This window comes from Macrobrachium nipponense, chromosome 34 (assembly GCF_015104395.2).
Source record: "Macrobrachium nipponense isolate FS-2020 chromosome 34, ASM1510439v2, whole genome shotgun sequence".
Lineage (NCBI taxonomy): Eukaryota > Metazoa > Arthropoda > Malacostraca > Decapoda > Palaemonidae > Macrobrachium > Macrobrachium nipponense.
The window spans coordinates 10413213-10440670 of record NC_061095.1 but is presented as its reverse complement, the minus strand read 5'-3'; the positions used below and the strand labels follow the sequence as shown (position 1 = coordinate 10440670).

The following is a 27458-nucleotide window of genomic DNA, read 5'->3' as shown; positions in this document are numbered from 1 at the left end:
CCATAACATTTGGTTCAGTTTTACTGGAAATATATAATGCCTTTTCTATGTACTGTTAAAAAATGTCATGCTATAAAATATCTTCAGGTAACATTACAGAAAACAGGGAGACGAAACTTCGAAGACAAAATGGAAACAAACTTCAAAGACAAAACATAAACAAAACGCGGAAAAATATGGCCATTGATAATGAATGAATGAATGAATGATGAATGACTCAGCTTCCTTTCACTAGAAAAACAATTAAAGAAATGGAATTGGATTGAAAAGCTTAAGGCAAGCAATTCCTGCAATGAAAAGTGAACGAATCGTGTACTATTTTTAACTGCAAATTAACGGGAACACAATTAATGCTGATATACCTTTGCATTACATAATGGATAGAAAGTACTTGCATCTTATATAAGGACTTATTTTAACGTACAATTGATTGTTGGCGATCTACAAGATATATTCTATGTTTGATGTTTCCCAATAAGTTATTTGCATATTTCGCAAGCAAAGCTCTGTGTGTAGTTACTGTCTATATACTAGAAATAATATTCCTTAAGTAGCTATACTTATAAGCACCAAATTTTATAAGAAAGAAAAAGCGATCTCAGTATAGCTTAGTCTAATGAGAGAACAAGGACTTTGCTTTACAGCAAGATCATTTTCACGGCAAATCTCGAGACTGTATTTCATGGGTCTTAGGATGAAAGGAGCCAGAGATTTGGGTCTGTGCAGATCCTCAAAAAGAAAAAGAAAAAAAAAAAATATATATATATATATATCAATAAATAAAAAAATAAAAAAATAAAAACTGTTCTTGTACTCCAACGTCGTCCTTGTTCTTTCAATCTAATCTTCGCTTCGTTTGAATTCATTTGTTTTAAATATCAGGTGTGTGTCTTTTTACATGCGCATGACAACTTTCTTTAGGCTTATCACGAGGAAACGAAAGAGATGTCATTCCTTAAACTAGTTCATCACAGTTAGCCCTTCAGACTGAATTATTCATGACTAATGATAAGCTATGCGTTCGTTGTATCTCTGCACAGCTGCCTGTAGCATCCACTATTCTGTGTGCGAGACTTGGATGTAGCGTCATTTCACTTCCCTCCATATCTGCTGACCCGAGGTGTGTAGTGCGTTTTGTGGCTGTAGGAGCTGCCTCCATCGTGGTAGGCAGGACTCTGAGGAGTAACACTGCCATAATGACTGACTCGAGGTGTGTACGCTCTGTGGCCGTAGGAGCTGCCGCCATCATGGTAGGCAGGACTCTGAGGAGTAACACTGCCATAATGACTGACCCGAGGTGTGTGCGCTCTGTGGCCGTAGGAGCTGCCGCCATCATGGTAGGCAGGACTCTGAGGAGTAACACTACCATAATGGGTGTTATGATAATCGCTTTGCGGAGCTCTTCCAGTCTTGCTGGAAAACACTGCGAAGTGACTGTTGTCCCAGTAGTAGGGCTGGTCCCGGTATTCGTAATATTCTGGGTAGCCGTAAGAGCTGTAAGAGTCAACTCGAGAGCCGTCTCCTTCAGCAGGTGGCGCGTCTCCCTCAGCAGGTGCAGCAGGTGGCGTGTCTCCCTCAGCAGGTGCAGCAGGTGGCGCGTCTCCCTCAGCAGGTGGCGCGTCTCCTTCAGCAGGTGCTTCACCTTCGCCATCCGCTGCTTCACCTTCACCGCCTTCTTCTCCAGCTGCTGGCACTGCCTCAGTAGCATTGGCTGCAAGTTCGTCATATTCACTGTAATCGTAATCGTAGAAGAGGTTTTCCACTCCGGAGTATGGTAGGTATGCACCCCCTGGAAAGGAAGAACGATAAAATAGATTTCAGTTTTCAGTTGAAAACTCTGAAAGATGAAGAGCTGTACTCAATGACTATTCCCTTTGAAACTGAAAAAAAAAATCGACTAGGCTATTGATAACTGTTTGTAAAATGCCATACATGAAAGACACAAGGATTTCTACTTGTTTCCTCAAAACAAAAGTAAGATCTGAAAGAGATGTGCGCCTTACTGTGCATTCCGCGAAAACACGGATTAAACACAATCAACTGTGTTGCCATCAGTAACTTTTTAGACCGAATAGAAAGCTGCGTTTCATTCTCTTAGGCCCCGTCCACACGGCCGAGCTTTGCTCGACGAACTTTGTTCGATGTGACGTCAGAAGCGGAGAAACCGCGGCAAAGTTCCGACTTTTCTCGCTGTTTCTACGCTTCTGACGTCACATCGGACAAAGTTCGTCGACTAAAGCTTGACCGTGTAGACGGGGCCTTACGGTTATATACTTCAACGACAGGGGCGTGCAAAAGTGGTTGGGGGTTGGGGGGAGGGGCTTGAGCCCCTGAGACCCTTTTTCTTCTTCATAGCTAAGGTGCCCTTTTTGTCAGAAATAGTAATTTATTTGGATCATATTAAACATAGGATTATATTATGCATTAATTCAAGTGTTGATGACTATGAAAATAATAATTTTTTTGTTTCAGTAGGGTTAGGTTTTTATTATTCATTATTATCTTAAAATCTGATAATGGAATCAGGCCATGTTAAAGGAATTAACGTTGATAGATCTGCTTTCTATAGTAAAATGTATTAAATTTAATGGATTTTAAGACAGTCACATCAACCTTTCAACATTTCTTCTTTATATATATATATCGTATATTATTAGGTATATGATAAATTGTAACATATAAAACATGGCAGATTTCATTTTCAAAAACTAGGGAGTACCCTTTTTTCCATTTCATCCACTGAGGTTCCTCTGGAAGTCTGTGCACGCCCTTGTGGATCACACACGACATACACACACAAATACCGATACAGTTATATTAGATATGAGGATGTGACTTGAATTATATATCTCATCTGGCGGTAGGTTAAAATGCATTATTATTTAGCATTACAATAAGGGATGGTGAAAGAAGTAGGACACTAAAGTAGAGACTGAATGGGGCCTAGGAAAAGTAAAAGGCCAGGTGAGGGCTGAATAAAATCTACAGAGGACCTTAGGTAGGCTACTACCTGAAATTCGCGGTGCAAACAGACTATAAACAGCGGCGGGAGCGCTAGAGAAAATGTTAGCGGTGATTCTTTTGGAGAAAAACGTTATGAGAGGAATTAGTGGTGCGAGTTTCAAGCCATTTAGTAGGATTCATAGTTCATAACTATATGGAAATAATAGCAAGTAACTGTGATGAGGCATTCTACATGAATTCATTAGTTTTACCAAATGCAATGTTATTCCAGTTTGATATAACAGATGATAAGTTGGTTTATATCAAATATGAGACGAAAAGCGATTGTAGGGAACTACACCGTTACACAAACAAGCACCGAACGGCAAGCGCACTCCCACTCTCACTCAGACAGAGAAGAAGCGACTTACAGAAGATGGAGTGCCAGATGATGAAGAGAATTGCGTTGACTCCCAGGGAGACAGGGTCATACTTCGAGATAGAGAGGACGCCCGCCGGGAGGGGAAAGGCAACGACAGCGCCACCGCCGCCGCCTTCCTTATCAGGTCCCTCCTCTTCTGAATCTTCGGGGAAAATAACCTCTTCCGGGTTGGTGATGTACTTCTGGAACTCCTTCTTCGTGGTATGCCACCATTTGCTGAGAACGTCGTACCCTGAGTATTGCTTGATGGCGTCGACGGCCATGCCTGCTAACTTCCCCCAAGGATCGACCTTCACCGACGCATAATAAACGTTGATGTCGTTTTCTTCTTCCCCATCTCCGTCGACATCCGTATGGTCCTTATCCTTGACGGCAACTCTCTTTAGCAAGAAGTCCCACATCTTTTGCCAGATGGAACTAGGCGCATCGGTTGCAGGGTCTTCTATTTCGCTAGCGTCAACCTTGAACTTGCTGAGAATGGGCATGATCTGCTGTATGTAGGCCAACCATTCATTCCAGGATTCGTCTAAAACTTCAGTTGCTAGAGCTTCATCCTTATCAACCACCCTGATAAAATGGAACTGTTTCTCCAGGTACTTCAGGAGGTCTTCCATGCCGTTCTTGTACAACTGAGGCGTCTCCTGCTTGTATGGATATTCGTGTTGTTTAAGCTCGTACTTGACATCGGGACCATGGAGATAAGCGTCAATGGCGATTTTCGACAGGGGATCATATCCATCGTCACTCGTCGGTTGCGATGCATGTTTATCTTTTGATGTTTGTTGTCGAGGCGCTGCCTCCAGCCCCGGACACGTCAGTGCTGCAACGAACAGTGCCGCCAGCAGCCGCTTCTTCGGCTGCTTCATGTTGTGCTGAAATAAGAATAGACATCAGTGGCACGCAAAATTTACAAGATTACATTGTATATATATATATATATATATATATATATAATATATATATATATATATATATATATATACATATGTAGAGCAAACATTAAAAATTAACAGTTAAACTCTTAATTTATGGAGGAGATAACTATTTAAACATTAGTTGCCCGATAATATAATTATTAAACATGTGGTATCTGTTAAAGTACTACGCTAAGAGAGGGCAATTCAGGCCCTTTCTTATCCCTGTTTTTTTTCTCTCTCTTTTAATAACAAAACCTGTTTTATGTTAGAAATAAACACTTTATGGAAATAATAGCGCGCTAAAAGATTTTGACTTGTTAGATAAAACAATTCAGGACTTGTTTGATAAAACAATTTACAATTTATTTGATAAAACAATTTAGGCCTTGTTTGATACAACAATTGAGGACTTGTTTGATGAAACAATTTATAATTTATTTGATAAAACAATTTAAGAATTGTTTGATGCAACAATTTAGGACTTATTTCATACAACAATTTAAGACTTGTTTATAAAACAACATAGGACTTGTTTGATAAAACATTTATAAAACAACATAGGACTTATTTGATAAAACAATTTAGAACTTGTTTCATAAAACAATTTAGGACTTGTTTGATAAAACAATTTAGAACTTGCTTGATAAAACAATTCAGGACTTGTTTGATAAAACAATTTGCAATGTATTTGATAAAACAATTTAGGACTTATTTGATACAACAATTTAGGACTTGTTTGATGAAACAATTTAAAATTTATTTAATAAAACAATTTGAGAATTGTTTTATACAACAATTTAGGACTTGTTTCATACAACAATTTAAGAATTGTTTATATAACAATTTAGAATTTGTTTTAAAAAACAATTAAGAACTTGCTTGATAAAACAATTCAGAGCTTGTTCGATAAAACAATTATTTAGAACTTATCTAATAAAACAATTTACAACTTATCTGAAAACAATTTGGAACTTATTTGATAAAGAAATTCATAAATTGTTTGATAAAACAATTATTTAGAACTTGTTTGATAAAATAATTATTTAGAATGTTTGATAAAAAAATTTGGAACTTGTTTGGTAAGAAAAATTAGAACTTGTTTACCAAAACATTTTAGAACTTGTTTGATAAAACAATTCAGAAATTGTTTGATAAAACAATTATTAAGAACTTGTTTGATAAAATAATTATTTAGAATGTTTGATAAAACAATTTAGAACTTGTTTGATAAAAGAAATTAGCACTTGTTTGATAAAACAATTCAGAACTTGCGTAATAAAACAATTTGGAACATGCTTGATAAAACAATTATTTAGAACTTGTTTGATGAAACAATTTAATACTTGTTTGGTATAAAAAAATATAACTTATTTACTAAAACAATTTAGAACTTGTTTGATAAACCAATTTAGAACTTATTTGACAAAAAAATTTAGAACTTGTTTGACAAAACAATTTAGAACTTGTTTTGACAAACCAACTTAGAACTTATTTGATAAAAAAAATTAGAACTTGTTTGATAAAGCAATTAAGAACTTCTTTGATAAAACAATTATTTAGAACTTGTTTGAGAAAACTATTTAAAATTTGTTTGATAAAGAAAATTAGAACTTGTTTGCTAAAACAGCTTTAGAACTTGCGTAATAAAACAATTTAGAGCTTGTTTGATAAAACAATTTAGACTTCATTTGGTAAAAGAATTATTTAGAAATTGTTTGATAAAACAATTTAGACTTCATTTGGTAAAACAATTATTTAGAAATTGTTTGATAAAACAATATAGGAAGTTACACAACCAAACGAGCAAAAAAATGCTAAGTGAATTGCCATTACCCAACGAGATAAGGAGTTCGCCAATATGATTGTTCTAAAGGTCTGGAAGAAAAAAAAAAAAAAAGTCTTTCAGGCCATATTTGAGCTGATGGCCTAAGAATTATTTTGCAATTCAGATAATAAGTTACAAGTAATATTCTCCGGGAATTCCGACGAGCACCACTGGACTGTCAGATCGCCAAAGATAGAAAAAGATAATAATCGAACCGAACTCGCCCAAACAGGTTTTAAGACCACCAGCCAAGGAAGACACGTCCTCTTTTGCAATGCGTTGCCAGACTGCCCAAGGGCGAATGTTTTAGTCATGTCAAATCAAACTCAGAAAAAAAAACAGCAGATAGGTACTGGAGAAAACGTCTACTAGAAACTAGTGAACGACGCGGCTATTATGCAACATATATATATATATATATATATAATAGGCTGCAAGAAACTAGTGAACGCGGCTATTATGCAACAATCAAACAAATTTAAACCATGTAACACATTTCTTGAAAACTACGATATATATATATATATATATATATATATATATATATATATATATACATATATATATATATAGAACGTCTCTTTTCCTTGATAATGTCGATTCGTCGCCTACTTTTGAATATCAGGACGTGGAACTAACGACACGCGATGTTAGCCGCTTTCATATAATGTTCTCTTGAATCTTCTTAACCCACATTCTCGAGTACCCAAACATACGGATGAAAGCAAGCAAGCAACAACAAAGGAAGTGCACGCACTCACACGCATGAGAAGGGATAGGGACACTGGAGAATTACGTCATTATCCTTAGGGGTTAAGAAAGGAATTTTCGAAAATCTTTTGAAACAAGTGACCCCTTCAAGAGATAGATAGATAGAGAGATTGAGAGAGGGAAGTCATTATCCTCTCGGGGCTAAGAAGGAATTTTCTGAAGCAAGTGACTCTTTCAAAAGAGAGAGAGAGAGAGAGAGAGTCAGGTCATTATCCTTTCGGGTAAAGAAGGATTTTCTAAGATCTTTTGCAACAAGTGAACTCTCCAAAAGTGATAAACGAGAGAGAGAGAAAAAAAGATCTCATTTACCTTTCGAGACATGAATAGATTTACTTTTTTTTTCGTGGGTGGAACAGTGACCCCAATAAAGGTAAGAGAGAGAGAGAGAGAGAGAGAGGGGGCGGGGAGAGGGAACGAGGCGAGAGAAGAGAGGAGAGAGAGAAGAGGAGAGAGAGAAAGTCACCATAATTATCCTTTGAAGGTAACAAAGGAAATCTGTTTTGAATTCTTTGTTGGGGCACTGACCCCATTCAAGATGAAAAACGCTGAAAGGAGAGAGAGAGATAGAGAGAGAGAGTTAGGGAAAGTCGACTAATTTATCCCTTGGCGATATTCTACGTGCATTTCAACTAAGGTTGTGGCTAGCACCAGGTCATCTTCCTCGGGGCAAGAATTTCAGGGAATGCTAAAGGATGCAAGATACACGAGTCCTCTTCATTTATAACTGACTAAATAGATTACTTACGTACTCTTCATATTATCAATTCATTGGGTTCGTGGGTAGTATAGATCTACTTAATGTGGCGTAAGGTATATATATATATAATTATATATATATATTATATATATATATATATATATGTATAATGGCTCAGTGGTCCAAAGTCAGTGCTCATCGTTGTTTCTAAATCAGGAAGCGGTTCGAATCCCAACGGAGACGAAGCCCTCGCCAATTGTATTTCCATTTGGGTGTAAGTTATTCCCAAGTTACAGTGGATTGGATATTAAACGATATTTGTGGATTATTAATCATGAAATAAAAATGAAACTGCGTAGGTGACAAAATTTAATACTTATTATATATAATATATATATATATACATATATATATATATATATATATATATATATATATTATATAATATAATATATATAAAAGACATGCTGATAAGGAAGTCTAACTTCATTTGCAAGCAGCCACAAGAAATTCACTGACATTACGAAAAAGTATATCTATAATAAAAGCGTGGGGAGTGCAGTCTAGACTAGAAGAATCATAACATGACTCGGTACTGGGGCAGTGGGCAACTCATAAAGTAGGTGGACTAGTTTTTCGTTTCAGGTCCGGTCTTAACAGCGATTCCTCTTCCCACCCATAGCGACCCCGCCTCGTAGAAGGAAAAAAAAAAATAACAGGCTCTAAGGCGGGAATAACGCCTACCTCTAAGTTGCCTGTGGGTGTAATGCGTGTCCGTTATTGTACAACATCAGTCAAAGGAGAGAAACTGGGTCTGCAGTAAAAAAGAAAAAGAAAAAATATATTTATGTAACGGGTATTTACGTTCTGAGAAGTCGAACGGGAGATACCAATTATCGTGAGGACTGATAAGCCAAGACGAGAGTAAATGAGACTGGTCCTGCCCTAAGGAAAATAATAATAATAATAATAATAATAATAATAATAATAATAATAAAAATGATAATAATAATAATAATAATAATAATAATGGGCACAGTTTTCCGTGTCGAAAATGATGATAATTTTTGCAAGTCCACAATTATATATCATAATTTCTCACATGCTATATTATTGTGGACCTGCAACCAATAATTAATAATAATAATAATAATAATAATAATAATAATGATAATAATAATAATAATAATAATAATAATAATAATAATAATAATAATAATAATAATAATAATAATAATAATAATAATAATAATAATAATAATAACAATAATAATAATATCTCAGGTGGACTTACGCGCCAAGATGAAACCATACAGTACACATTGGAAAATCCCTCCCTCTCAGGAATGATGGATTATGTTGAATCCACTAATGTCATCTTAAGGCCTGTCCACACTAGGAAACATTTGTTTGCAAACGAAGTATGCAATCTTGCAAACTGTTTGCAAACAGTTTCCAAACTGTTTGCAAACAATGTTTCCTGTCCAGACCTCAATAGTCGTTAGGATGATTCTTGGTGCAATAGCCTCTGTATTTTACTCAGCAGTTTTAGTGCATTCGAAGAGCCATTAATAAGAGAAAGGAAAAGAGATGGTTGAGGAAGTTTTTAAAAAAAGGAGCGTCACACACATGCACATATATACATATGCATATGTACACATAGGTGCATGTGTACACACACATATATATACATATGCACATCTACTACTTTTTCTCTTAAATAGGCTAAACATTTTCCCATCTTGAAAGATTTCGAAGAATTTTTCACGTGAATCTTTGTCCGTCGAGGACACTTTTTCTCTTTTCTAAAATAAAAGCAATGAAACAATGAGATGCAACATACCATGCTATGCAATATATATATAATATATATATATATATATATATATATATTATATAATTATTAATATAATATACATTTATATATTATATATATATATATATTTATATAATAATATATATATATTATCTATATAATATATAATATCTATTAAAAGTCTCTATAATAAAAACCGAATATATATTATATAATACTCTATCATTAATAGATAAATTCTATATTGGTCTATAATACATATATTATGATACTAGATATAATATATATACGATCTAGATCTATATAGTATATATATATATATATATATATATATATGATATATATCTATCATATATAGATTTATATATATATTATTATATATACTATATATATATATATATATATGATATATATATAATGTGTGAGTATGTGTATGTGTGCGTGCGTTTTGTGTGTTTGTAATCCATTTTAAAAGACATAAGAACAAAACTTCTCAGCGTCCTTTCGCTCCCTGGAATATGTTCCCGGTTACTCTGTGATTTTAATGACTTCAGAAAAGAACGAATCATTCATTCGCTCGGTAAAATTGACTACGCCCCATTAGTATACGGTAAGAATTAAGAAGTTCCATTCTCTAACGTCTCAAACCGCCCGTCATTATGCTGAACAACGAGCTACGATGTGAGAAAATGCTTAATTCATTTGTTACCCCTGCACGCGCGAAGTCAGTGTCTAGTCAGGTCATCCTCCCTTGATGTGGGCCATATGCCCGTACAACTTCCGTTATGCCCCGCTGATGCCAAGTGCATCATGAATACGTTATCAAGAACCCTGGCCATCACCTAGTTCTACGGTATCACCAACTTGTCTTACCTTATCGACTGAGCTTTGCAGACGGACGGAGGGCGACTCTATAAATCCCGAAGGCTGACGACGTCAGGTTCGCACACAACCAAAGACGAAATCAAAATGAGAGGAGGCACCAGGAGAGGCGCGCAGCTGACTTCGTCAGTCGGCAGATAGTGAGGTAGGAACCTGACCCGAAGTTGGACTCTCTCTTTCTCTCCATCCATCTGCTTTCGCCTCGGCAGTGACCTGGAGTAGTATTATGCGGCCATGAGAGGTTAGCCGTGCCCAGTCATCGGTTTCATCACAGTGATGGGCATCATAACCACTTTGGACGTTGAAGTGTTTCGCTGCAGAACAACGCCAAGAGGAATTTTCCTGTGCGGGCATCAAGGTCATTCACCCGAGTTTCTCTTTTGGAAGTCCAGGAAGAAGAGAAGGAAGAGAGAACGTCAGTAATAACCGGTCGGACGGGTTACAGAAAATGCAACGAGAGCGGTGAATTACAAAGTTATTTCTTGAAGTCAATGAATTCATCTCCGTTGAATTAATAAAACTTAGACTTTCTTTATTTGTAAAATCTTTAAGCATTTAATTACAATGCAATTACATTATATATATATATATAATGTAATTATATATTATATATAATATATATTATAATATATATTTATATATATATATATATATATATATATATATATATATATATATATATGAATAAATAACCTCTTGCATTAGTTATGAACTTGTTATATTTTCTACGGGTTTCAGAATGTTCATCTATAACTTTGCTACCAACTAACAGTAAAAAAAAAAAAAAAAAAAAAAAAAAAAAAAAAAAAAAAAAAAAAAAAAAAAAAAAAAAAAAAAACGCCGTGCCCCTTATTCAAAGACCCTCAAACAAGCGACTGACCTCAGGCGAGATTGTGTTAGGAGTGAGGTGTGCATTTCAGTCATACCAGTAACGGCTAGTATTTTTTTTTTTTTTTACTTGGGAATCTGGCTGTCATTTGTGGCTTTCATGAATGATACACGCCCGAACACATCGGCAGTTTTCAGCGCTGAGAAATAATTCTTTTACTGATATGAGGTTTGTATGATTGGTACATAAGGAATTTCGTACCGCCTTCTATGTATACTTAATACCAACGACATTTCAAGGCCGCTGAGAAGAGATAATTACTCTTCTTAAAATAGCATACCTAGGATTATCTTCCTCTAGTGTATTAGCACGCGTACAAACAAACATAAAGAAGGTCTCAGTGGGCACTGGGTCTCTGCAGTGCCCCAGTGGACGCGACGTAATTCATAACTGAGGACCTACGGCGTTCTTTGTTGGGTTACCACAGCGCGCAGAGCGTAAATGGAACTCATTTTAAGTTTTCGGAAAAAAAAGTAAACCAAGAAAATGAGGCTGGCTTAGAACACAGTCAGTTATATCCCAATAAAATTCATTTTATGATATCCATCTCTTAGCTATCACCTTGTTGCATTTTATCCTAAAAACGTGAAACGTTTTCTAGAAATATAATCAACAATAGCGGATGGATTACCACAACAAAGGAAAGACAAGTAAATACCGCAAATATTAGAATAATTATATCAAGCAAAATTTAGTGTATATAATTCCAGAACCGAAGGATTGGTGCCACGATAAAAACGAACTGGATATGAAATAGAAAATCCAGCCAGCAATTCGACAACAGCTCTTGGGGGAAAGTCCCGGGAGAAGAGAGTCTGAGGTATTCTAGGAAATACTTTTCTCTCCCTCCTCCATCAGCCTGCTCCCTCTTCCCTTACACACCTCTCCCGATCGCCCTCCCACCCCTCCACCCACTTTGCAACGCCCCTACTTTCAGATATCCTCACATACACACACTCTTGTGGGCTTCTCAGGCCTCTGTGAAACCCATTGCCTCGAACCCCAGGCTCTTAACTCTCTTGTAAGCTTCTAAGAATGAATTGTCTGACCTCACCGTTGTTTGAAGTACCTCAGAGTTCACGGTGAACAGTTTTTAGAATATTAGATAAGGGTACAGTCATTTTCTCCAGTGATTAACAGAAATAATTAAGATAACTGGCGATCTGGCGAGGGTAAAGGAGAGAGAGAGGCTAAGCTCAAATCTATAAGTAAGCAAACGCCTCATTTCCATTACTTGTATTTACTTCAGGTTCGTTGTAAGGCATATAAGCATTTCTACATATATGGCTATTGGTCACTACTCTCAGGGGCTTGATTGTTTGCAGTTACAAAGATCTAAAATAAATATACATATACACACACACACACACACATATATATATATATATATGTGTGTGTGTGTGTGTTTGTGTGTGTTATATAGTATATAAACGAATTAATGAGTAAAGACCATTGCTTTCATGCATAAATTAGCAATAACAAACAGACTTTCTTGAATAGCCATTGAAAACTTCAAACCCAATCTAACAACAAAGATAAGAACAATAACCAAAACTAATACAACGACAGGTATTTTTGCAATATAATTTCCAAGAACGACCATGCCTCTAGATTATATTATGAAAGGTCTAGACAAGATCTCCTCCGTACCCACTGCTCAAGAGGAAATCCGTGGTCATCAATCACTGATGTTATCTTATCACAACGGCAGCGGGATGCGCAGTTGCTGATTGCACGCTTGTAATTTGGAAGGTATCATAGTTGAGATGAAAGTTACCTTCTCATAAAACAGGCAGATTCACAACGTCGAAACCTGTGTTTAGGGAAATCATCTCTTTACATATAAACGTAGAAGGACTGACTTGCAGTGTGTTTGATAAAAGTCATGTTATTGAACAGACGCCTGGAACGAAAAGTCATAGAGAAAGCTGCTATCTCCTCTGACCTAGTAGAGGGACGGGAAAAACTTTATTGTAAAGAATAAAAAAACATAAGCATCAGAAAAAAGCTTCATGATAGCTTTAATAGGAATATGATAGGTTATAGCTTATATATTTATTCACAGTCATATACATCGGATCATGTTATCATCTGCATCCACGCTCTTACATGAGAATGACTTTTAGCTTTTTTGCAAACTTGTTTTCTTCGTGTTTTCGCTTAACTTGACTTACGAGCTACCAAATGGCATGATGGGTTTCATAGAACTTTTATCCCTATTCCAATATGAGATTATGTAGCTAGTTTTTTTTTTTTTTTTTTTTTTTTACCGCATCTTCTATTGAGATTGTATGTAACTTTCGTCAGTTAAACATTAGCAAGATACCTTAAGAATGGGTAAACGGATTTTGATGACCACAAGTGAAAGCATTGATTTATTAGTGATCCCTCCCGATGATAAAATGGACATGATGAAGACGCTGGAACTTACGAGGTCATTCAACGCTGAAAGGGAAATCGACAGTAAGAAGGTTTGAAAAGTGTAACAGGAGGTAAATCTCGCTGTTGCACCATAAAACAACTGTTAGAGAGGTTGAAAAGTCTGATGGAAGAAAAGAATATGAAAGGAGGTACAGTAAAAGGAATGAAAGAGGTTGAAGTTAGGGACTAAGACCCTTAAGTAATGCCTACAGTGCACCACGTGAGATGCACTGATGGTACCACCTCCCTACGGGGTCCATTTCGTATATATCACTGTCACTGTAGTAACCTTGAAAATGTGAAATCCGGCTATACTGCTCGTTGAGGGATTTAGTGTCTAAATACAACAGTACTTACCTCTCCCATCAATCTCCCATTAAGTCTTTCAGGGTTTATGTTAGAAATTGATCACATGTCAACTCGGATGATATACTGAATTTGTTTTATGTAGACGGGGAATAAAAAGTTGTCCTAGGGCGCACAATAAGCCGTGTACGACAGAATCTGAAAATTATATTTTAGTTGCAATGCCAAGGAATGGATGAGCATGTAGCTCCTTGGTAAATTAAAAACCCTCAAACTTGTGTTCAGGGAAATAATTTGAACTAACAAAATTACGGTATATAGGCGATGTGTAAGAGCCTCCAAACTCCTTTTCACCTACACTATAGGGGAGAGACATTCTGAGATCTGTAAGGACGACATTTCCACCGAATGTCCGTCCTCCCAATGTATATACCTCTTTTTTATATAAACCAAAATGTAGAGAAGGTTGCGGCCTTTCCGCCAATATATGTATTATAAATTTACACATCCTGTACGCTTAATTATATGTATGTTTGTAGGTGCGAGAAAGCACAATCACAGCGGGAATCCGCTCCCCTTTTTCGTATGTACGCGTGATGGACACTACAATTCCGTCCGCACAGCCTCGTCATATATGTCCATTTCTAACCAATAAAGCAGTAAGAGTTTTCCTTGTCTCAGTCCAGTCCTCACAGATTTATACGGCGTGCTCCATATTGATTGTTAAATCCTCACTGTCATAACAGACAGAAAATAAGAGGGTCTTAAATATCTTCTCGAGACTTGCTATTTTCAGTCTTGATTTCAAGCTGGAGCTCCAGTCTTGGAGCTGCAAATTGAAAGGCTCCAAAAACAACATTCGAGGTGCATCTTGGTTTAGATAACTAGAAACCATCTGCAGCTAATCTTGCATTGGCTCGTTAATTAGCCCTTCAGATCTAGACTCCCAGTCTTGATAGCTTGGGAAGTCATTACACATTTAAAACGTTTTTCTAACTTTGATAATAACTCAGTCAGTGCATTTTGAATAATACAGGAGTAATATTGTCCAGAGGCGCCACCCTCTTTATTACTTTTGTCCCTCTAATAAATATATTTTCCAACTTCCTAATTTGTATCTTAGATTATGACTGAGATGCAGTAGACCATTCTATTTACGATAAGTAATAGTTAACAGAACACTCATCAAGATAGGTCTCTCAACAAAGGCAATATTTTTCAGAAAATATTGATTCGAGTGCTATGAGATAAATTGCAGTCCTGCAGTACACATTTTTTTTTATTAGCAATCAGAAAAGGATTACTACTCATATTTAGCAGAATATCACTGAGGTTTAAGTTATTTTTTCTGGATACATTTCATTTTAATTTTATTTAAATTACTTAAATATCATCCATGACGTACCACTGGCAAGAATATTATTTAGTTTTTCATATGGGTATAATCCAAAAATAGCTTGAAATTTTCCGTGTCGTAGAACGTTTGACAATCCAGTCGAATGAATGCAAAATAGGATTGTATATAGGCCTATTTATGTTTCTTGGGGCACTATTCTTCTTAGTGTTTCCTAAGATGGAGGTAAGTTTCCGATTTGCACACCGTATTCTGTAACACAAATAGTCTTTCAAAGGCTCAAAGGTGACTTCAATAATTCCAGCGGAATTAGTTTTATGAATGCTTTTTTCATGTGCTGCAATTTCCCTTACAATTTCGTTTCCCGCGCTCGGGAACTGTGAAAGCGTGAACTGGATGCGCATTGCTCTCTCGGCTCTCGCTGTCTGACAGTCTGAGACTGAGAGCGAGTCCACACCCCGAACGGATTGACAGGAGTCGGAACAGTGCAGTGTAAGTCCTTCGTTTTTGTGGAAATATTTGTCAAAGCAGTCAGTGTTTCTTTACGACTTGTGTGAATACACCTTTGTATAGTACCGATGATCACTTGGTACAGTTTTGAGTATACTGGACATTAGAAATACATGAGTGAATTCAAAGTAACAACGTCTGTCTGAACCTTGGGTAGGTTAGGCTAGCTATCGTATACCATGTGTTGGATCCATCATATTTTTTCAGCAGAATATCGAAGATTTAAAAAGCATGAGGTGTTGGGAAAATGGAAAATTCATTAATACGAAGAGGAAAGCTTTTTGTCTTCGTACCCGTACGTTGAAACTTCTGCAAGTCTAAAACGTAGCCTACATTGCTGTCATTCGGACAAAGCCTCGGCCGGACTCCTGACATGACATTTTTCACTTCTGCATGAGAAATCTAGATGATTTATGAGATGCCCAACCCTTAATATCTACACTGTAATCATATTCTACTCTCCAACCCAACCCCCCCCCCCACCAACCAGAATAGACCTACTTCTACGACGAATTCTATTGTATTTCAGCAGTGTGGCAGACATTTTGTTGAGTCGCTTAACAACAGGTGTCATTCTAAACTTTTACTCACTGTTAAATTTTTATTTGTCCAATCATTTCCGAATGCAAATGAGGAGCTGTGCACCTTGAGTACCATGCCTAGGTGTATTTCATTTCTGCTATACGTGTACTTGAGCAACTCTATGGGAATTTTCATATGTTATTGAGGCTCAGTATAACCGTAGGCCTAGCAAGCAAAACTTGATACAGTGCCATGTGAAACTGATGAGTGTTTCAAATAGAAAAAATGTACGAAGATTACCCTCATGTGATTTTTTACTCGAAAACACTACGAGGATCATACCTTTTGACAACAAGTTATATTTGAAAAATAAACATGGCTGAAGACGTACTTACGAATACTAACTACATAGGCTGAGACTGACGGTGAGACTGGGCTCCGTGTGTAGGAATTACGATACTGTAGCTCCAGGTAAATGGTAAGAAGGAATATCTCTCTCCTACATACACACACACATATGTCAAGATATCGACTATTAACATAATTCGTTGGCTGAAAAATATAATGAAAATGGGTGCACATAATACAGTACAGTGAGATCAGTTTGCACGAAAATTCCAGTCATTTTGTGAGCGTCAGTTTGTACGAAAATTTCTGAAAACAGAACTACTTGCATGCAATATAGGCGAGACTACTGTATGCAAGCATTTCTGTTTTCAGAAATTTTCGTACAAACTGACGCTCACAAAATGACTGGAATTTTCGTATAAACCGAGGCTCACAAAATGAATGGAATTTTCGTGCAAAATGAGTCTCACAAAATGACTGTAAGTCCAACTAACCCAAACTTCTAGGCAGGGAGGGGTGGTGTCGTCCATTTCATAGTCTGGTGAATGATATAGAAACTTCGAGCGTGGTGAAGTGTAAAAATCGATAATCAAAGGTTAAGTGGTGCACCAGTATCGAGGGTATCCACAGTTAGCAGTCTCTAGGCTACAGGCTACCTATTACACGTCCCTGTTGGTATGTAGATTGAGTCGTATGCAAGTCGCCCAGGTCTCGGTCAATTAGAAGTAACCTCCTTTTTCGCAAAGTAATGTAATACAGTCCGCAAAAAGTCTGCTTTTGCAACATTGCCAACGAAGCTGGCAGATTTTGTCTTCAAAACGACGGTGTATGTTTGTTTCTGTGTCAGTAGGATGCCTCAAATGCGGATGTACAGAATTTGATGAGACTTGGCAGATAGATTCTTTGCATAGTCATCACAGCAAGCGTGTAATTACTAGCCTACAGGGGACGGTAAATGTTATGGAGACGGCCGCACGAAGGTAAAAATTCATAAATATAATTTTTTGACCAAATATTAGAGAAGCATAAAATACAGTAGAACGTGAGATAATTTGAGAAATTTACCGTCTTTCGTATATGGTTTGTTAATTTCCGAGGGGCTGGTACTAAACAGGGCGGGGGTTCCGCGGGTCACCGACTCGCCTTGGTAGTATTGTAGACCAGCCCCGCGGTAGTGAAAGCAACAATATAACATATGACGGTTAAATTTCCGTAATCTCGGTAATTTCTCAAATGATCTCTGTACTATATTATGTGTACCTATTTTCATTATATTTTTCAGCCAAAAAATTATGTTAATAGTCGATATCTCGACATTTACCAGGTGACGAGTGTTACTGTGGAATCCATTACACTCACGTGTTAATTGGATTTTCGGTCCTGAATGGTTAATAGACAACAGATTTGAAGTTTTTTTTTAAATACAAAATATATAAATATTTATTTCACTTTTATTACTTTTATTTTGGTGTTTATTAAGTGCTCTCTGTATTAGGCTATTTTCATCTACATGTAACTCATGCATTCGTTTACCACTGTTTCTTTGACTTCACATGAACATTTTGTTCTATGCGAAATAGCCAGGATACGCTAAAATACATTAGCCTATCAATGCTTCACATACACTCATGAGTATTGTTCTGACGGCCAAAAATGAGTTTTCAAGATGAATAAAATGTAGCTCCTCAAACTAATTAAATGGAAATTTAGGCAAATGGGGATGCCTTATGGAATCTTACATTACAGATAATTTGTAGTAGGCAGCAGTTACGCTTACAGTGCTTCTTAACGTTTGTGTCTTTGGCGGGATTCACTGGCTCACGGAGTGGAGGAAGGGGAAGTCTGGTTCTGGTAATACTCTGCCGCGTGGATTGGTGAAGTATAGGAACTTAGCTTAGGTTCGGTTATATCCTTTATATATTGAATATTGTTACTAGGTGATCCTAAGTGAAAGGGCCGGGTAACGACCTGATCGGTATTCACAGCAAAATTTGAAATTTATTACTAAGGGTTTCTACTGACAAGGATTTGATTTTAAACGAAGCTAAAATAGGAGGAAGGATATTATAAACAACGGATGTAAAATAAAAGACAGGCAATGCAGCATTGACCGAAGGGTCGATGCCGAGAACATTTATTATTGTCTATGGAGCTGACAGTAACACCTCAAAAATGATATTACGGCTTCATCTGATGTAATAAGTAAATAATACAACTTTTACTGACAATCAGTTTAAGCTTGACTTTCCAATAATGCTGTCATACGGAAGTATTGACCCTCCACGAATGATATTGTCAGTTACATTTCACTTCATTTAAAGAACGCCAGAATTCCGCGGACACCGATGACAACAGTTAAACACTAACCTTTAATTGATAGTGGATATTTGCATTACATATCAAAATAGGTAGGCTGCATGTATGCATCATCAGTAAACATAATATTCCTTTAATGTCGTGCTATGAGGCTTCCGTAGGTTAATAATTCCGTTATTTTATTAAACAAATTCTCTCCTCTCAGTTAATCGTTAATACCTCTGCAGATATTTTCTTTGGTTACATATTCTTTAACAGTTTTTCTAACAGCAATCTATATTCTTTGCAACCCATCAATGAAAGGAGATTAAAACAGTTTTTTTATTGTATTGTTTGTAAAAATTTCCTAAATATGCTATACATTTTTCATTGTATTATATTTTGTAAAAATGCCCTAATTATGCAGAGCATAAACAGGCAGCCATAAAAATGTACAATGAAGTGATCTTATGCCACAATTGACAACTTGCAACGACGTATTTATCCTTGAAGCCCCTGTAAAGGAGGCTGGCAGTTGCTGGACAACCTTATTTAACAGAAGATTTTGATTTGAAAGGAAGGATGAGGAACAATAACATTGAGCTCTATATTGTTGAAATAAAAGCCTCACTTAGTAGCCTCGCCAATGACATGTGGAGAACCTACTTTGAATACGGTACATAGAATAGGAGCGTACAGGTACTCGGCCTTCACTTGTGCGAACCCGGCCGCTCCGATGAAAGGTCCCTCTGTTGAGAGTGCAGCCCTCGAAGAGTGAAGGCCATATTCTTGTGACCGTCAGAAACGACTGGATGAAGCGGCGAGCTCTGTACCTCTTCGTGTCCCATTCAGGCACGTGCTCCATAAAGAGGAATTTCCCACCCTGTCGATACAGCATCATTTTGTTATTTTAACAGTCGTAACATTGTACAGTATATTAAAATTTTATTATCTATTATAAGAAGAGTGAGATTCCACATTATTGCAGTATTTGGTAAATCAGTTACTATGTACGTTTTCGTAGTAAGGGTATTTGTTGATGTTTGGTAACAACCATTATATCCCACGAAATATATTTTGTTGGGGGAGTTAAATTGAGTTTTTTTTTATTTTTTTTATTTAGTCAAGAAACGAGTGCACTAAAAACAATTAATTTGTCTCAGATAACAGCAGTGGGGAATCATTGTCAGATTTATTTATCGTAATGGTAGAATTTGAATAACACTTACAGGGACCAGTACCCTTTTTATATGACGTACGACTTGGGAGACGTCGGTGACGCTGCAAAGCACCAAAGACACAACAACTGCATCCACGCTTTCGCTTGGTACAATATCCATAGCCTCGCCTTTGGAAGAAGAGGAAAAAATCAGTAAAGGTTCTGCTCATCTAGAATCTGAATGATTCTGTCTTATACTCTTATCATTTAAAATTTAGGCGTTATCGTAAATTATAGCGCAAACTACTTTGTGGGGCAGCCAGCCTATTGCCCAGCCGGTTAATGAAGGGTACGGTTCACTTACGTCTCGTAAGCATACGGCTCATCCAAGAATCTACCTTAAGTGAACCAGCTATAGTTGTGGAGGAATAGTAAGAGAAGGCCGGGGTTGGGGATTGGTGCGGTTATAAAGTAGGAGTAATTGTTATAGATACAAATTTACCTATGTATATGCCACTGGATATTTTAAACATATAAAATGCAGGAGTTAGTGTTCCGTTTGCGAGAGAAATAACAGTACTATTTATAAATCGCGGAATCGTTAAACTAATATACTAACCAGTTGAAACGATGATGTCCTCAGGATTTATCTTGAGGTTACCGGTCAGCTTCTTGGTGAAATGTTGTTTGAAATGCGGATTGGGATCGACCAGAACTAAGTGAGCACCATCTGGGTAATGTTTTAAATTATCTCCTGCAAATATTAAGGATGACTTGTTAATATCCAACATACCAACACATTTTATGGTAATCAACACTAGCGTGTAGTACAGTTGAAATGAAAGTTGCCCGATGATTTAGAAAACTAGTTTGACTGAATCAGTTACGTATTTTTAAATAAAGCACACAAGGCTTCATAGATTGCATTTTCACAAATTTCTTCACATTATTGTAATATGTTTTTCATGGTGTATTCTTATTTTCACATGGGCATTGTCTTATCCATAATACATTCTGCATATGACTTGAGTGAAGATCCTTTAACGAAGAAACTTTCCTATAACGTTTAAAAAACTATGAAATGTACTAACCACATCCCACTCCTATTTCTAAGATCCTGATGGACTTCTCTTCCCTGAGTGCGGGGTCGTGAGACACGAGAGACTTCAAGGGCGCCACAAGCTTTAAGCGAAATTGTTCGTACTTTTCCTCGTCTCTGATTTGATCTGACTTGCTGCTCACCCATACGAATATTCTGGTGGGAAGAAGGAACGATGCCAAGTCAGAGTACTTAGCGATATTATTTATAATTTTTCTCTGATTACCTAACCTACAATGTTGCGCTCTAAGTTGTTAATATTAATGGGAGTCGTCACATGGGCGATCTTGGCGTCATGCAGGGGTAACTTTAAACCAAATTACCCATTTTTTTCCAAATTGGTTCAAAACACATACGAAGGTGAAGGATTTGAAGTGTTAATGTTGATGACTAGGTTTATCAGCAAGTCGGAAATTTGCTCGTATAACAGCCTTTAATAGTGCTCCGAGGCGGTGAGTGCATAGAACTTGACTAGAATTTAACAAATAACATGTTTATGATCACTGAAACGAAATAACTGCAGTCTGAAACATGTAAAGTAAGGAAAGTATTGGATGGGTACACATATCAATATAAGCTAGGCTCGTAACTTGGAAGGTGCTGTGCGTAAGAGGTTTCAACACATCACGTGGGCATTTTTGTAGGTGTATGAACCGTCGTGTGAGGGTAGCGGCGTATTGCTTATGCATACGCGCGCGCACATACATATTTACGTATATATACCTTCATTGTACCTTAGCCCATTCCGGCGTACGTATATAGGATGCTTTAGCGCCCCTTCGGTCCCTGTCTAAACTCACTTCTTAGCCTTGTAATTGACAACCATTCGTTTCTTCTCTTCCAACTTGCTGTCCAACGTCTAACTATCACTTCTTAGTGCTAACTTGGGTCTTGCTTCCCATTCTCATCTTTCGAGCTTTGAATTTTGTCTCATTGATTTTTTTTTTATATATATCTTTACCGTGCTCTCCAATCACTCCAACTCCCTATTTTGAATGTCTGAAGTGCTGGATAGCCGAAGTTACCGAGTGCTTTGTTTTTAGTCTAATTTCATAATCAAATATATATATATATATATATATATATATATATATATATAGATATATATATATAAAATATATATATGTTTTACAAATATGTATACGTTTTACAAACATCATCTAAGATTAAAGGAGTATTGGACCATTTAGTATGGTTATACATTTGAGTATATTTAAGGTAGCTCAGCATGTTCGGAACAATTATCCGAATAACTTGGGTTCCTTTATTTTTTGTTTTACATATCTTCTAAGTATCTTGAGCAAAATGAGGCTAATCTATAAAGACATAAACTTTAATAAATATATGATTTTCAATTTTTAGGTGTATTAATGCAGAATCTAAGAGATTTATAGTTTTAATATTGTTACTGTAACTAGAAATCTACAATATTATTTTGTTGTAAGAATAAGAGGCCAGTGAATTCTATATGATTTTTTCACTTGGGTACCCAAAAAGAAAAATGTTTTATGACCAGGTCATATTTTGGATTTTTGCTAATATAAAGTTGCGTAGTTGTTTTACATTCAAAAGGTCACAGTTAAGAAATAATTCAAGGCCATTCTTTGTTTACCTTTCTTCATCAGCTCTGAGTCCATCATTTCAAGGTTTAAGTATTAAGTACAAAGGTAATATTCCATGAATCCCTGCGTATAAGAATTTATCTTCACCAGAGTAGCATCATTATTATAAAATCCTATTATTTACTGTGTCATGTGGGGTAGACGAGGATTTAAATATTACAGTAGGTCAACGTGAATATTCTAAAGAAAGAAAAAAATACCAGTATATAGTTAGAACTGGCCAAAATAATAATTTTTTGTTTTGTCGTAGCTAAGTTAAAATCACATAGAAATAATCGATCCAATAGTAGTATACTAATAACAAGAGGCAGTAATATTGTTACTAGAAATCTCATAGAATCTTCATCAGTACAGGTAACATGAAAAATAATATTAATTCAATTCCAGTTGTGTATAAACTTGCCGCCTTTCTGCCCAAGATGTTTGATGATTTAATAAAGAAATTAAATAAACTGTAATCTTGCTCATGCCCTTTGCCTCTCATTTTTTAATCCAGCTAATCCGAGACAGTTGTTATTGAAGGCCGCCACTAACGTTCAGTCGGACTGTGCAGGAATAATTGAACCTACTAACGTTCAGTTATGTCTGCACAGTCGGGCTGTGCAGGTAAAACTGAATGTTAGGGGGTTTATATATATATATATATATATATATATATATATATATATATATATATATATACATACTACATACATACATACATACATACATACATACATACATACGCCTGCAATCTTAGTAGTTGTTTGTAATAGCAGACTTCGTCTTAATCCCATTTTTCTGTGTAAGTAGTTTTCTTGAGAGTATGGTCATATAATTCTCTCTCTCTCTCTCTCTCTCTCTCTCTCTCTCTCTCTCTCTCTCCTCTCAGTATGGAAGAGTTTAATTTGCAAAGTGTATGGAGAATTTGCTGTGCTAGGGTTCCCGATTGCAATTTTCTTACGTTTTAATTAAAAAAGTTTTGCATTTCTTTCATAAAAGCGATGAAATTCAAATATTAATAGGTATACACACACACACACACATATATATATATTCCATTATTACATTGAAAAATATTTTAATTAAATGAATAATTGCAGAAAAAAAACAGAAAAGAGAAAGTCGTTTAAAAAAAGCTAAGTGTTCATTTCGAGAGTTAACAAATTCTGAATTATCATCTGTTGATGAAAAAGGATCGAATCATTAGAGTCGTGTACTGATAGCTACAATGGAGGCTCTATCCATCGTCATGATGGGCGAGGGAACTTTCCATTCCATATCGGATCGTTCATTCCTGTTCGTATTAGAAATCCAGATACAAAGAGAGAGTGATTATGCTGGAAGACAGGACAATGGAAAGAAAGTCAAGTTTTTTTTCCCTTCCTGAATGCGTTAAGACTCCTCGATGATTTTTAATTTTTTTTTTTTCAACGACTAATAATTCTGGGGAACGACAGACGAGCATGGGATAGACGACATCGCGCTTTGTATTAATTTCATTTGTATTTTTGTATTAGTGAATATCTTAGTGAAACATCAAAGAAAAATATATATAGTATATATATATTTATATAAGCGAATACCACAGGAAAATGATAGGCAGAAATCCAAGCGCTTTTGTCTTTACAAAGACATTGTCTTAGTAAGTAAAAGACGAAAGCGCCTGGATTTCTGCTTATCATTTTCCTGTGGTATTCGCTTATTGAATGAAGTCACGCGCATCTACTGTGATTTCTTAAGCATATACTTATATATATGTGTGTGTGTGTCAGATGAAGGGGTTATTGCCGAAAGTGCTCCTCATGTGGTGGACTGTAAGCATTACTAAATGTTGTTTACAGTCTTCCTTCAGCACTTAGCTGTACTGGCTTATTTGCTCTTTACTTCCATTTTCGCTTCCTTCCTCCTTTTTGTCGAACCACGTATATTTAGATACATATATTACATATAGTATATATACATACGTATGTATATACACGTACATCCGCGGACCATATATAGTATACGATATATATATATATATATATATATATATATATATATATATATATATATATACATATATATATATATATATATATATATAGATATATAGATATATTAGCATATATATATATGTATACATATAGATATATATATTATATATATATATACTATATATATATATAATATATATATATATTATATATGATATATATATAATATATATATACACACACACACACACATTCACGAACCTTAAGCTACATATACAAGAGTATTAAGCCACCTGTCACCATTTGGACTAACCACGGAATGATCAGGGATAACGATTTAGCAGTGTTTATTCCGAAGCTGAGCGAATTTTGATACTGAACTCTATTCGTTGCTTATGGTTCGTAAGTATAAAATACCACGGTAGATGTGACAAAAAATTCTTGAAAACACCACATGTATGTATATAGTATATACGTACACACATAATATAGTATGTATATATATGTACTATATATTATGAAAATTCCTTTAAATACTATAAAGCCAATAACGGGCTATGACAGTATTGGGTGGTTGGACAGCAAGTAGTAAGGGAAGCTAGAGGACTAATAAGCCAGTGCAATTATGGCTGAAGGAAGGCCTCAAACAACCCTTAGTATTGTCTACAGTGCACCATGTGAGGTGCACCTACGGCAGTAACCCCTACAACTTATATATATATATATATATAATATTTATATATGTATAATGTAATATGTTTTATGTATTATATATATATATATAATATATATATATAATATAATAATATATATATAATATAAAGTAAGGATATGTATAATGTTCTTTGATGTTCATGAAAATATCATTAAGGCAAAAAGCATGGAACCGATTCTAGTATATATATATATATATATATATATATATATAGATATATCATATATATTATATATATATTATTATACATATACATCATATATATATATATATATATATATAGATATATATATATAACATGACAAAAGACTATATATATATATATATATATGTATATATATATATATATATATATATATATATATATATATATATATATATATATCAAGTTATGCCTTTCTTTTGACACGGAAAAGTAGATGACGAAGTTGATTGTTTCTGAAATGAAATGTTTGAATGAAAATGACAAACGTTTTCGTATACCTTTCATCCTTGACTCGTTTGATATATTCATCTCTGCAAACACATCTTATGAGCATTACGTGTTGTTGATTCATTTTGCAATCTAGAAACTTCACACACTTGTGTTGGTATTTTTACAGTAGACGGGTATGTGTTACCCGAGAGTATTATTACGTAATTGTGACGTTACACACGCTCCGTAGCACAGAGACGGAGAAGGTTAAGGATCACATTTACACGCTACACTCTTACGGCTTCTACTGTAAATGTTTAGTGTACAGTCTGTCAACACATGGTCTGAATGTCGAATGGAATGCAAACAAGCTCCATAATGCTATCTCAGCTCACCTATAATAGATGAGAACTTTGGGTACTATGGCTGCCTACTGAATGTTTGTTTGAAACCACTTAATTAGTACGGCATTAAAGACAGCCATCTAACGATAAAGCAACTCACTATATACCTCTTCCTGATATCTGTCAGCAGTGTATACGAGCCTATGGTGAGAACAATCACACCAACGCCATAGATGCACACGGTTTTGTTGCTTATTACAACGGCTGATATAGCTTCAAAACGCCTGCCAAAGCTTTCGAGGAGGAAGTTCCTTATATCAGTAATGTTCAGCATGACGTTATTGGATATAGCTAAGTGCCAGATACGCGGGCTGTTTACGGTCTCGTCACCGAGGTTCAAGTGAAACCGTCCAGGGCTGTACTGTAACTGTAAGCGTGGCACTTTCTGGTATCTACTGATGACATCATAAAAGCGAATTCACAGTAAGAGATAAGGGTGCAAAAATCTCACGGATTTCACGTAGAAGGCTTTAAGAAATGCCGGTGTATTTGTACAATTTTTTTTTTCGCGTACTGGTAATTATCTATCACAACAATATATAAAAAAAATATATGTCTTCAGTTTGAAACCATATTTTAAACAGCTAAACAGCTGTTGCCATGTATGGCCCAGGTTCGTGATAACTTGAACAAACAAACATGTCAGCCTTTCAGCCTTCTGAGTAGCGAGACATGAGACCGTGTCTTCGGAATGTGAAAATTTTGGTTGGGAAATCTTGTGTGATTAACAAGTATATTCATCAAAAGGCTTATTGGTATTGTTAAATCACGTAGTTCATAATTTTATTGCCTTTTATTTTCGTAACTTACAATTAAAATTTTTTTGGTAAGCATAACGTTGATATTTGCATAATACGTCACTCTGAACTCAAGGGCTTCGTTCGTTCCGGCTTACCTGGCGATGGCTTCGTATTCGATCGAAACGTATGTATCCTACAGTTATCGATACACAGCTAGTCTTAAGTAAATTGTATCAAAATTAGTGTACTTTTAATTAATTAGAATATCGTGTGTTTGTGTGTAAAGAGAGAGAGAGAGACCTGTTACCTGTAACTATGCATTTATTTAAATTCTTGTTGAAAGGCCGGTTATTGGTCTATATATTTTGGCGTTATGAAAAAAAGGACACTAAGGTTTAAGCATGTAAT

The 27458-nt window shown here is 35.8% G+C and overlaps 2 protein-coding genes across 3 annotated transcripts in view; one reads left to right on the top strand and one right to left on the bottom strand.

The window, feature by feature from the left end:
• Positions 1-5: 5 nt before the first annotated feature.
• Positions 6-26684, bottom strand: LOC135207899 (uncharacterized). Of its 2 annotated transcripts, none has more exons than XM_064239818.1 (3): positions 26418-26684; positions 3375-4257; positions 6-1789 (listed from the first exon to the last, which is right to left on the bottom strand). In XM_064239818.1, the coding sequence occupies exons 2-3, from the start codon at positions 4249-4251 to the stop codon at positions 1092-1094; spliced, it is 1575 nt and encodes a 524-aa protein (XP_064095888.1). In that variant the 5' UTR covers positions 4252-4257; positions 26418-26684; the 3' UTR covers positions 6-1091. The 2 variants fall into 2 exon arrangements, with proteins under 2 accessions (XP_064095888.1, XP_064095887.1); XM_064239817.1 differs by lacking the exon at positions 26418-26684 and adding an exon at positions 10285-10584.
• LOC135207898 (TBC1 domain family member 19-like) overlaps positions 15679-27458 on the top strand; it is a 56712-nt gene continuing 44932 nt past the window's right edge. Inside the window, exon 1 of the mRNA XM_064239816.1 lies at positions 15679-15755. The gene's annotated coding sequence lies outside the window, so the exon portion shown is untranslated. The remainder of the gene's footprint in view (positions 15756-27458) is intronic.

Excerpts from the sequence above, each read along its gene's own strand:
- LOC135207899 (XM_064239818.1), bottom strand. The coding sequence starts at position 4,251 with ATGAAGCAGCCGAAGAAGCGGCTGCTGGCGGCACTGTTCGTTGCAGCA. Across the intron at positions 1,790-3,374 it reads CATCTGGCACTCCATCTTCT|GGGGTGCATACCTACCATAC; the intron begins GTAAGTCGCTTC and ends CTTCCTTTCCAG.